The sequence below is a fragment of the Mustela putorius genome, unplaced genomic scaffold (genome assembly GCF_011764305.1).
Source record: "Mustela putorius furo isolate JIRA1106 unplaced genomic scaffold, ASM1176430v1.1 tig00000596_pilon_pilon_pilon, whole genome shotgun sequence".
In the NCBI taxonomy this organism is placed as follows: Eukaryota; Metazoa; Chordata; class Mammalia; order Carnivora; family Mustelidae; genus Mustela; species Mustela putorius.
The window spans coordinates 9471626-9484212 of NW_025421428.1; the positions used below are offsets into that span (position 1 = coordinate 9471626).

The 12587-nt window shown below is 56.1% G+C and overlaps 1 protein-coding gene across 2 annotated transcripts; it reads right to left on the reverse strand.

Annotated features, from left to right (window-relative positions):
- Positions 1–37: 37 nt before the first annotated feature.
- Positions 38–9468, reverse strand: ST6GALNAC4 (ST6 N-acetylgalactosaminide alpha-2,6-sialyltransferase 4). 2 transcript variants are annotated; one of them, XM_004757239.2, is made up of 6 exons: positions 9296–9467; positions 8787–8873; positions 7088–7273; positions 3963–4375; positions 1767–1874; positions 38–735 (listed from the first exon to the last, which is right to left on the reverse strand). In XM_004757239.2, exons 2-6 carry the CDS (start codon positions 8796–8798, stop codon positions 546–548), a joined length of 909 nt encoding a protein of 302 aa, XP_004757296.1. In that variant the 5' UTR covers positions 8799–8873; positions 9296–9467; the 3' UTR covers positions 38–545. The 2 variants fall into 2 exon arrangements, with proteins under 2 accessions (XP_004757296.1, XP_012914175.1); XM_013058721.2 differs by lacking the exon at positions 7088–7273 and having other exon boundaries at positions 9296–9468.
- Between the last annotated feature and the right edge of the window lie 3119 nt (positions 9469–12587).

Genomic DNA, 12587 nt, shown 5'->3' on the forward strand with positions numbered 1-12587 from the left:
CGCCACCCCCAGACACATGACCACACTTCAGACAGGCTTCCAGAAAACATTCGTTTACCCGTACACTCCAGAGGTGGCCCTGGCAGTCACAGCTCAAAGACCCCTTTGCCCAATGAACCCCAAGCTCTGGGCTGTCCTGACCAGGACAACCAGCCTGGGAAGTGTGGCACCAAAGGCAAGTGGAGGGAGACAGTGAAGAGGGACAGAGCTGTTGCAGGATCCAAGATCACAATGCTGGTGAGTGGCAGGGGCCATCGGCCCCAGGGCAAAGGCCACTGGACAGACCCAGAGAAGGGATGAACCCAAAATGAAGATTTGGATGAGTCAGGGGGTGGGGTGTGGAGGAGGGCGTAAAGTTCGCCAGAGTCCTCCCCTTCTCCCCCATCAAGTCCGGAGCCCTAAAAAGTGCTCCAAGTGTCCCCAGGGTAGGACAAGAAGGGACCTTAGGTCCACAAGGCATGAGACAGGATCCATAAATTAAATGTTTTTGGTGGCGTGTGCAACAGAGGCCCGGTGAAGGCGTGGCGGCCGGCCAGGTGCCACGGCTACTGGGTCCTCCACGATGGGTGGGCGAACACGATGGGCCTCTTCTTGGCCCAGCGGGAGAACACGGCCTTCTCGGTGATGAAGCGGTGGGCGCTGCGGGGCGCCCGCTCGTGTGCCAGGTACATCTGACACTCGTCCAGCCGGCCCTTCTCAAAGTAGTGGTAAGGCACGGAGGGGTGGCTCTCCTCCCTGTGGGCGGGGAAGAGGGACACGCGTGGGGTACGGAACTCGCCCACCTCCGACCACCTGCTGCCGCCTACCCTGGCCATGCCTCACCGGGGACTCCCACAGAGCCCCATGCCCGCCCCGGGGAAGGCCAGCACAGACAGGGGAGGAGCGGGGCAGCCCACGGATCCCAAAGGCCAGAGTTCAACCCCGGATCTGCCTCTGGCGAGGTGGCTGACGCCGGGCCAGAGGCAGACGCTCTGAGCATAAATAACGCATCTATAAAACGGACATGGGCACGCAAGACCGCAGGTCCAACAAGATCAAGACTGCAAGGGGCGCCGGGGTGGCTCAGAGGGTTAAGCCTCTGCCTTCGGCTCAGGTCATGGTCTCAGGATCCTGGGATCGAGCCCCACATAGGGTTCTCTGCTCAGCAAGGAGTCTGCTTCCCTCTCTCTCTCTGTCTGCCTCTCCGTCTACTTGTGATCTCTCTCTGTGTGTCAAATAAATAAATAAAATTAAAAAAAAAAAAAAAGATCAAGATGGCAAACCGCAGGGACTGTGTGGCAGAGGACACACGGGCTCCCGTCACCTCATCCACGGGCTCATCAAGCACGCTCCAAAGAGAACGGAAGATCAAGATCGGGGACCCCACTGGCACACTCCACACATCACCGTACTGATGGTGACAGGTCAGATGTGATCTATCCTGGACGGGCGTATCAGCCAGCGCCCGACAATGCCGTTCTAAGCACTTTGGTAGACTATTCTCTCTCTAAATCTTGCTTCCACCTTCTGGGGAAGCTGTGATTATTTTCTTTTACACATGAGGTAACGGAGGCCCTGGGAGGTGGCATGTCTGGCCCAAAGTCACAGAGGCCGATCATGAAGCTGGGCTCCTTCCCACCAGGCACCGGGCCCAAGGGGTGTCTGAGTTTCGGCTGCCCACTGGGGAGCCCCCAGGCTGAGCCAGGATGGTGGGGGGGGGGGCGGCGGTTGCCCATGGTCCTCCCCGCCCCGGGCTTTCCTCCCGCCCAGGACCTGGGCGGCCTGACCTGCAGTAGCTGTCGCTGACCATTCCATAGACCACGATCTCCTCACACAGCTCCAGGGCGAGGATCATGGTGAACCAGCCGGTGCTGAGAAAGGAGCCCGACTGCCTCCTGGGAGGAAGGAGAACGGTCAGCCTGGCCGCTTCCCCGACTCAAGCTGGAGCAAGGGGCTGTGGGACAGACCCCACCTCAGCTCCCTCAGGACACAGCACTTGCTACCCTCCCAGCCAAGGGCCCCCACCTTGACCCCCACAGAGGGGACCCAGGGGGAGGCTGGGGAGGGGACAGAGCCAGCCTGAGAGGAGCAGCAGGCAACAGGTGGAGTTGGATGCAACACCAGGCCCGTTCAGCCCCTCACCACCCACACAGGACCGGAGCAAAGCCCCAGATGATGGCGGGGGGACCCTGGTCACAACTTCTGCTCATCTAAGGGACCAAGCCTAGGGAGATGGTGGGAGGCCATAGAGCACAGTGCCCGAAAGTGGGCAAGACAGTTGTCTGGATAGGCACCTGGGTGGCTCAGATGGTTGAGCGCCTGCCTTCGGCTCAGGTCCTGAGCTCCAGGTCCTGGGATCGAGCCCCACACCGGACTCAGACTCCCGGCTCAGTGGGGAGTCTGCTTCCCCCTCTCCCTCTGTCCGTGCTCTCTCCCTCTATCTCTCTCTCTCTCTCAAGTGAATAAATAAAATCTTAAAAAGAAAAAAAGATGGTTGTCTGGAATCAGATGGCCTCCAATTCAAACCCTGAATCTGCTCTATAGTATCAGGTTTGCCCCTAAACCTCTCTGGGGCTTACTGACCCATCTGTGAAATAAGGAGAATTAGATAATTATGGGGAGGGAAGACTGTCCGCTCAGCACCTCCCACATTCCCCCATACCCACCTGGGAGCAAGGGGCTGTGTGGGCAGCCCAGCCCTCCACCCTCTCAATACACCAGCGCTACTGCTCTCCTAGCCAAGAGCCGCTCACCTCCACCCTGACAGAGGGCTTATGCGGTGGCTCACTCCTTCAAACTTCATACCTCCCAGGCCCCGTGCTGGCCAGGAACCTGCCATAGCCAGTGCTAACATTCACAGGGGAGGGGGCAGAACTGTGAAGAAGACAAGGAGACAAAGGAAGGGGACAAAGAATGTTGGGCAGGGAGGTACGCCTTCAGGCGGAGTGGTCAAGGAGGGCTTCTCTGAGGAGGTGACATCCCATCCAGATCTGAATACCAAAGAGTCAGTCATAGGGAGATATGGAGGAAGAACATTCTAGACAGAGGGAACAGCATGTGCAAGGCCTACTTCTGAGGAAGCCCAGATGGCTGGGGCAGGCTGAGTGAGGGGAGATGATGAGATCATAGACAGGCAGGGGCCAGATCATAGGAGACCTGAAGGCCAGGGGAGGGGAGGACATGAAAGTAAATCTGCTGTCAGGTTGAGGGCAGGCCACCAATGGGATGAATTCACTGGGGGCAGCTGGTGCTCAGACAACAGGAGGCCAGAGAGGCAGCAGCAAGAGGGTGCTACAAGGGTGGGGGGCGGGGGGAGGAATGGTGACTTAAGTCAAGGTGGCACCTCTGGCACAAAAGGAGAGTCAAGAGCCCGATATGTGTCAGGTGATGCAATGAAAGGAGTCAGGTGCAAAGCCCAAGCTTCTGGCTTGGAAACCAGAGGCTGGCAGCTGTATTTCCTGAGTTGGGGTGGGGGTGGGGGGGGTGGGGGGGCGGAGCCAGTGTGCGGAGGAGGCAGGTGGGAATCCGCTTGCTCTTCTGAGTGTGGGATAAAATGAGGTCTTCCATGAAGAGTCCTTAACTCAGTGCCTAGTGCACGCAGAGGGCTGTTCCTACTGTTAACTGTTTTTTTTTATCTGGTAGGGACTTCAGATACCAATCCAGATCTCAGGGAGTATCTCCTCCAGAAGGAAGAGCTCCCCGACATTCTCCCAGGTGGCAATGCTCCCCGATCCTGTGCTTGCAAAGCCAAACAGCCCTCACCACCCCTGGGGACTTTTCATCTATATGCTAACTCAATGAATGACAGTCCTGCTTCTGTCCCCCATCAGGGGCAGGAGCACATCTGCCACCAACACAGCTGACCCTCCCCCAGTGCCTGATGGAGCAGACCCTCATGGACAAGAACTCAGTAGAGAAGTCATGTCCCCTGCCCCGCCCCTGCCGGCAGGGAGGGCCCCCCAGCGGGCCAGCGCCAGGCTCACCGGTTCTTGCCCGTCTCGTCCTGGAAGACCTGGTCGCAGTAGGCCATCATGCGCTCAGTGAAGGTATACACCTGCAGGCCTGGGTACATCTCAGTGAGCTGCAGCAACGTGCGGTAGGTGCGGCCACCCAGCGCCCGGTCCATGTGCCTGCCCTGCCCCCACACCACGTAGAGCGTGTCTCGAGCGTGCTGGAAGTAGTGTGAATAGTTGCGCAGCAGCAGAGGCACGCTTGTGTGCGAGACCACGCGCAGGGTGCTGCGCCGGCCCACGTCCGCCTCAAAGCCCACAGTGGGTGCCTGGTTCATGCGTAGGACGCACTCGGCGCTGTCGATCTCGGCGCCCAGGCCCGAGCCCAGCATCTGGCCGGAGCTGGACACCACGGCGCAACTGCGGCACGGGTCTCGGACCAGCGGCTGTGGGGGCAGGCAGAGGGGGAAGAGAAAGGCATGAGAACAAGGCGTCCACGGCCCTGATCCTCCACCCAGTGACAACCTCTGACTTTGCCTGACCCCTGTATCAGCTCCGAGTACAGCATCGACCCATTTTGCAGATGAGGAGTTTGAAACTGGGCAGGCAGGGGGTACTTTCCTATGGTCCTATGGATAGCCAGGGGCAGGGCTGGGACTCTGTGTTCAGAGCCCCATGCTTCTTCATTAGCCACATTCATGGCCCCTTTCCCGACAGCTGAGGCCCTATCAGGCCCTCCATCATGGGTTCCTTATTACAGTTACAAGAGCAAATATTTATAAAGCACTTACAGCAATGCCTGGCTCAACCTGGGTGTCATATGCATGTTTGTTAAGTAAACATGAACCCCAGCTCTTCACAGTCACGGTTGGTCCTCCCCCTCCTCTACCTGAGCCCCACTCACGTTATGCCCAGTTCATAAGTAAAAGTGGTCTTTAGGGCCACAACAACACTGAGAACTTCCAGTTCTGAGCCTGAATCCCGGCTTGACCACTTCCTCTGTCTCTTGGAGCCTCTATTTCCTCATCTGTCAAATGGGGATGAAAATATTATCTACTTCTCCAGGTTGTGAGGACTCTATTCAAAATGCCTGGAGAGGGGGCGCCTGGTTGGCTCAGTCAGTTAAGCATCGGACTCTTGATCTCAGCTCAGATCTTGGAAAAAAAAAAAAAAATGCCTGGGGAGTGATCAGCACAGACTCAGAGCACAGTCTCTCAAACACTATCTCATTATCTCTTGAAAAGCAGAAGCTGAGCCAACATGCCTGCAAATGTTCCCTGGGGGTCAGAGGTCAGGACTCCCAGAAAAGGACTCGCTCCTTACTCCATGTCTTCGTGTCTTCCTGGGGGGACAGGGGTTTACAGTGGCCTGTATCCCACTCTGGGACATTTTATATCTAACATAATGTTGATTTAGGGACCCACAGGTCCATTTTCCAAAGCCCCAAAATACAGAACAAGACTTCTTTATTCTGTCCGCAGTCTGAGCCTGTCCTGACAACAGGGGTTCTGTTCGGATCTGAGGTCACCTCCAACCCCAGGAAATATTCTGCTTGTCCCACAAGGTCTTAAAAGTCTTTAAAAGGCCTTTAAAATACTTAATTGCAATCAGTCCAGCTCTTTAAAATATTTAATTACAACCAGTCCATTTTTGATACCCCAAACTCGGATTTCTGGCTTCTCTTAAGAAACCCAGAGGAGGGACACCTGGATGGCTCAGTAGGTTAAGTGTCTGTCTTCAGCTCAGGTCATGATCCCATTTGCGTTCTAGGATCGAGTCCCACATCCAGCTCTCTGCCCAGCGGGGAGCCTGCTTCTCCCTCTCTTTCTGCCCATCTCCCTGCTTGTGTGGTCTCTTTAATCTTTAAATAAGTAAATAAGTAAATAAAAGAAACCCAGAGGATCTGGCTACTCTGAGCCCACATTCCCATGAGCTCTGGAGGGTCTAAAATATTCATTGCCCCCCACCTCCTTGTGGAAGATGGGACAGCACCCATCTGGCCCACTCCACCACTGGTCCCATCTGGCCAAACCCCCTGTGGTTTTGTCTCTTGATCAAATATTTACCCAGCACCTGTTGCAAACACAGTCCGTGGACCCCACAACTGAATCTGCATGGCAACTCTGTAGAGGTAGAACTACAAGATGTTCTCTTACTGATGAGGAGGCAACCGAGGCTCAGAGAAATTAAGACCCCAAATATGTCTCCTCCAAGCCAGGGTTCCTGAACATGCCTCCCTCTGATGTGCTCTCAGAGAGCCATCAGTCTCGGAACTGGGAGCTTTCTGTGTTGCTATCAGCATGGGATGCCTTTGCAAACGCTACCATGGGAAGGGGGGGGGCCACTGAAATCAGGGTGAGGGGGTAAAGTACTCCAAACCACACCCGGCAGAGCAAGCATGGGAAGGTGGGTCATCACCCCAAGCACCAGTGTCCCTGTCTCCCCATGACATGACTAGGAGAGCTCTGGGGTTGACACGACTTTTCTCTGCCATCTCTGTCCCAGCAGCAGCCATCAGCACAAGGCAGGGCACACCCAAACACAAACCTCCTGAGTAAATGGATTGTGTGTGCGCACAGTTAATTCTAAAGATACCCAGAACAACACACAGATCATCATGATGAGACAGCGTCTGTCCCCCCACTGAGACGAAGAGCTCCTGATGGCCAGCCACTGGCTCACCATTTTTTTTTTAAATCTCCATTACCAAGCTGAGAGCAGCCAGGTAATACATGCTGAATTTAAAACAAAAACAAAAACACCATTGGGGCGCCTGGGTGGCTCAGTGGGTTAAGCCGCTGCCTTCGGCTCAGGTCATGATCTCGGGGTCCTGGGATGGAGTCCCACATCGGGCTCTCTGCTCAGCGGGGAGCCTGCTTCCTCCTCTCTCTCTCTCTGCCTGCCTCTCTGCCTACTTGTGATCTCTCTCTGTCAAATAAATAAAATCTTTAAAAAAAAAAAAAAAACACCATTTCTTCTTAGACCTTGGGGCTCACAGAGGAGAACCGGCTGCTGAATGTCACACAGCTGGTGAGCACAGGAGCCAAGCCTGGGGTCCAGGTTGGCCTGGCATAAGCCTGGTTCTCACACCCAGACACTTGGGAGCAGCCTGGCAGCCAGGGCCAACCCTGTCACCACACAGTGCCCGCCCAGCTCACCTTCCCATCTGGCACGCTGCTGTATCCGCTGAAGTGTAGGGGCCCCGGCACAGTGGGCCTGGAGTTGGTGGAGGGCTGGGGGGACAGGCAGGAGGCCAGGCAGAAGGGCAGGCAGGCCCAGCAGCATAGCAGGACGTAGGCAGCAGAGAAGCCCAAGGAGCACAGAATGACAAGCAGGAGCCGGCCCTGGGGGAGACAGTGGTCATGGGGTGTGGGTAGGGGTCTCTGGGGCTCCTAGAAGCCTCTGCTGGGCTGGGGCTGCACCCCAGCCTCATGGGTCCAAACCCCAGCTCAGTAGCTTCCAGAACATTAGCACAGCCCTGGTCTCCATTAACCAGGGCTTCCTCTGGGCTGCCAGGCTCAGGCTGTGGAGACAAGACCTCTTATTATCCCCATATTCTAGATAAGGAATCTCGGATACTCGAGGTCCCACAGCAAGACAGCAACAGGACAGGGCCTTAAATCCAGGCTGCAGAGCCCATGCTCGAAACTGGAAGCCTTGGTGCTCTGGGCAGCCTTGGGTACGACCCTCCACTCCTCTGGGCCTGTATCTGCTTCTGAAATTCTGAAATTCCACGACACTTGCAGTATGGCCGGTAAGGACTGTGGTAAAAACGCTCTGTGTACCGTAAAGTGGTCCCCAAGATGGGAGAGCGGCCCCTCAAAAGGGCAACTGTCGTCCTTCAGACCTGGGACCCAGGCTGCCTGTGTGCCCATCCCCTGCCCCCTCCCCCAGCTGCTCAGTGGCCGGCCCCCTAGCTGATGATCTCAATCTGGGTCAGCGGCCCAGGAAGTGAGGGAAGTGTCACTCAAAGAATGGTTTCAATAATTGAAAGCTGGGCCACAGAGGAGGCTCCCACCTCCAAAACACATGTGCCAGAGGCCATCTGAACCAGGAAGCCCTCCGGGTCTGTTGGCCCTGCTGGCAGACTCCGTGACCCAGCCTTCAAGGAGGGGCCACAGGAAAGAGGGGACCACCTGGGACTGCCCTCATGTGTTGGGCCACCCTGATTACCATCTGTGTCTCTCTGGGCTCTAAAATTCTCCCAGCCTGCCCAAGGCACAGCTCTCCCCCACCAGAATCCACCCAGCAGCTGTTGGTGCTCTGAAAACCAGAGTGGGGGAAAGCAGCCCCCAGGGTCCCCCCCCACCAAGGCATACCCTACCAGAGGCCCACCCTTTTCTACCCACAAGCCACATCAGCTTCTAAAAATAAATCTCTCTGTGGCCAGCTGTGCCAGGGAGGGGGTTCAGCCCCTGAGGCCTCGGGCTCTGCCTGGCACCTGGTCCTCTTGCCCACAAGGGACTCAGACACCCAAATTCGAGCAGTCGTGGCGGACTCCCCCCAACATCTAGGGCCCTCTTCCTCAACCAGGGGTTCCTGAATAAAGTCAAGAGCAACTATCTCCCTCCCAGGTCGCTGCCTCTCCTGGGAAGCTGCCCTCCAGAATGCTTACAGGACATAGTACTATGATCTCCATGTCACAGCGGAGACCGGCAAGGCCCTGAAACCAGAGAGGGAACACCACTTGTCTGAAGCCTCACGGCCTGCCAGACCAGATCAGCAGGGCTTTGAGACCCGTCTGCCCTTCTCAGCTCAGGAGCAGTGGGTCAGAAGTGAGTCAGTTCTGGGGTGGGAGAGGTTAGGAGGCTGCTGTGCCGGAAGTTCCCCAAGAGCCTTCCTCCTTACACCACTTACCGGGGCCTTCATGCTGCTGCCGCTGCTCAGCAGTCGGGGGGCTGCCGTCTCCAGGGCTCGCGCTGGGAAGGGATGGGGGCCAGGCACCTGCCAAGATCCAGAAACTCAGAGCTGGGTCCTGGGCCTCTGAGGAAACGCCGCAGGGAAACTGAGGCAGCGGAGGGGATGGGCCAGGGTCAAGGCAGATGACTTCCAGGAATCAAACTCCTTAAAGCCCCCAACACCGGACAACGCGGTCGTAAAGGAGCTGGTATCGAGTGACCTTCGGGGAAACATCCCACCAACCCAATCCCCATTTGTGCAGATGGGGAAGGAGAGGCAGGGAGGGGGAGCCCTGGGCTCAAGGTCACTCGTCGAGTCTGGGTCAGTTAGAACCGGGAGCCAGGAGCCCCGACTGCCGCCCCATCCCTCCTACCTCACTACAAGGGGGATGGACGGAGAGGCCTGGGGCGGGATATTTCCACCCCTCTCCCAGATTCCAACGCCCCCTCCCCCGGCCAGGCGCTAACCAGGCAGACGGGCTGGGGCGCTCCGGCTGCTCTCGATCCGCTGCTCGGAGCTCCATGGCCCGCAAACCGGGCGGTCCGGGCGGGAAGCCGGAGCCCTGGGGCGGAGGCGGCACCGCGGCCGCGGCTTCTGGAGGATGGAAACCGAACGTGAGCCGCCGGCAGCGGGGGCGGGGTCTGCGAGGACCGGGAGGAGCTTGGAGCGCTGGGGGCGGGTCCCGGGAGACGGGGGCGGGACATACGAGCACCGCCTCCGCTGCGGGGGAGGGAAGTGCGTGGCTGGGCGCGGAGCCTCCGGATAGGGGCGGGGCCGGGGGGCCGGGGGCGGAGTCCGAGGGCGCGCTCCTCCCCCCTTTTCCCGCCCTCCCACGTTTCTTGGTAGCTGCTCTCGGGGGTCTTGTGGGCGGCGCGCAGAGGAAAGACCTATGGAGTGTGGGAACCGGCGCGGTGGCTACCCAGCGGTCCGGGCTCGCGTTTCTCCATTTGTGAAACTGGAAGATGGGTGGGAAAATTAAGCAGGGCCTTGGGGTCAGGCTGCCTTGGGTTTCAAGCTCGTAGGATTCCCAGATTTAGCCGGTAAAATACGGGACGCTCAGTTATACTGGAATTTCAGATAAACAATGCATAATTATATTAAAAATCTGACATTACAGGGCACCTGGGTGGCTCAGTGGGTTAAAGCTTCTGCCTTCGGCTCAGGTCATGATCCCAGGGTCGTGGGATCGAGCCCCCACGTCGGGCTATCTGCTCTGCAGGGAGCCTGCTTCCACCTCTCTCTCTCTGCCTGCCTCTTTGCCTACTTGTGATATCTGTCTGTCAAATAAATAAATAAAATCTTTTAAAAAAAAACACTTATAAAAAATAAAAATCTGACATTCCAGTGTAACTGGGCGTTCTCTATTTTCTCTGGCGACCCTAGCCACCTGAGCCTCAGTTTTTCTCTATGAAGTGAGGATTAAAACAGCTCCTGCCAGGGGCACCTGGGTGGCTCAGTGGGTTAAAGCCTCTGCCTTCGGCTCAGGTCATGATCCCCCGGTTCTGGGATCGAGCCCCGCTGCTTCCTCCTCTCTCTCTGTCTGCTTCTCTGCCTAGGAAACAGCTCCTGCCAGTGAGATAGAGTTAAGATTCCAACCCTGAGGGCACCTGGGTGGCTCTGTTCCTTATACCGATGCCTTTGGCTCAGGTCATGATCCCAGCCTCCTGGGATCAAATCCCACATCAGGCTCTCTGCTCAGCAGGAAGCCTGCTTCTGCCTCCCCACCCCCGCCTGCCTCTCTGCCTACTTGTAATCTCTGTCAAATAAATAAATAAAATCTTTTTTTTTTAAATTTTTTTAAAAGATTCCAACTCTGAGCTATCTCACTGCCACGTATTTTCACCTCTTTGCCTCCCCCTTCCCAAAGTGTCCTCCAAAACCCAACCAATTCAGTCTTGCACCCCTGTAGATGCTGAAATATATCCCATTTGAAGGCTCAGATGGGGTCCCCTGGGAAGTTCAAACTCAAGTGCCTTTCAGGGGCTGGAAAGGGTTGAAAGAACAGATACAGGGCCATACGGAGGAGTGTGCCTGCAGAAAAGTGGAGGGCATGCTTCTCATCTAAAGTGTTTTTTAGGGGCGCCTGGGTGGCTCAATGGGTTAAAGCCTCTGCCTTCAGCTCAGGTCATGATCCCAGGGTCCTGGGATTGAGTCCCGCATCAGGCTTTCTGCTCAGCAGGGAGCCTGCTCCACCCCCCCACCCCACCCCGCCTGCTTCTCTGCCCACTTGGGATCTCTATCAAATAAATAAATAAAATCTTTTTTTAAAAAAATAAAGTGTTTTATGTAAAATGCTCTATGGGCCAGAAAGCTCATTCTACTACCTCCATCACACCCTCCTCTGCAGGACCTTCCCCTGGGATCCAGGCTAGGTTTCTGCTCCGACCCCAGTTCAAATTCCATTTGCCTTTTTCTCAGAGCCTCTAGTGTGGGCGCAATGCCAAGGTACCCATGTTTGGGTATCTGTACCCAGATGAGCAACTTCCCAAGGCTACCTGTTCTGCTCCAGTGCAAAGCCAAGTCGGCCATGCCTCTCCCTGTCCTATGGGGGGAAGGTGACACTCTATGGCAGCCCTGCCCTTGAGCTTCCTTTGAGTACAGGCCCACCTTGTCCCTCCCCCGCAGCCTGGGAACAGCTAGAAGGTAGTGGTCCAAGTTCAATCTCTCTCTTTGTACTCTCCTATTCACTCAAGGCCAGGCACACAGTGGGTCCCCAAAGCCAGAGTTCTCCTGCATCCCGCCCCAAGTCATCATCCCTCAAGGGTCTCTCTTTGTAGCCCCAACCCTAAGGGGACAAAGGTGAGAAATTCCCTAAGGATTCATTCATCACCCACAATGGCTGGTGAAGTGACCATTCTTTCCCCAAACAGGCAACTCTCTCCTTGTTAGGATCACATGGAGACAAGGACATGCCCAAATGCCCTGGACTTGCAGAGCAGACGAGGATCACACATCCACAGTAGAACTGTCAGTGGGAAGTTCCGCAGGCTCAGATAAAGGTCTTCAGTTTGGTTTTGGCAAAAGACCACTCTCTTTACCATGACATACAAGGCCCTGTACGGTGGGAACTTCCATCTTCTTAACCACCTTCTACCTACCCTGGGCATGCTTCTGATCCCCAATCACATTGAGCTCATCCCTACCTCAGGACCTTTGCACTTGCTGTTTGCTCTACTCACATAGCCAGCTCCTTCCTGTCATTCAGCTCAAATGTTACCTCTTCAGAAAGGCCCATGCTAAGCACTCTATGTAACACTACATGCCCATCCCTCTAAGTCCCCTTATTGGTCTTTTTCATAGTACCGGTCACAGTCTGAAATCATCCTGTGTACTAACTGGTCCACACACCCACTAGACTCTCAGCTACATGGAGCAGAGTCTGGCCAGTCATGGTCTCGGGCATTTCTAGCAGCTGCACAACACCCAGCACACACTAGAGGCTAGATAATGTCTTTTGAATGACCAAGTGAGGAGAACCAGGAATCCTGGGTCCCCATGAGACCTTGGATAACTCACATTCCCCTCCAGCCTCAAGCTCTGGCTCAGGCCCTTGCCAGAGACCCCAGGTAGGTGAGGGGCTGAACCATCCTTATCTGTGAGTGCAGGACTTAAAGGCTCTGACTCAGTCCTGCCGGGTCCAGAGCCTGGGCCCACGTATGGCCAAACCCCCCGTTTCCTGCTGTGCAGCCCTACCGCTACTGTGCTTCCTCAACGCACCCACCTCCTGACTGATGGCCTCTAATGTGTCAACTTCCTGCT

Coding starts and splice junctions, on each gene's coding strand:
- ST6GALNAC4 (XM_004757239.2), bottom strand. Junction 4,376..7,087: donor GCAGCGTGCCAGATGGGAAG/GTGAGCTGGGCG, acceptor CTGCCCCCACAG/CCGCTGGTCCGAGACCCGTG. Junction 736..1,766: donor GTCAGCGACAGCTACTGCAG/GTCAGGCCGCCC, acceptor CCCCGCCCACAG/GGAGGAGAGCCACCCCTCCG.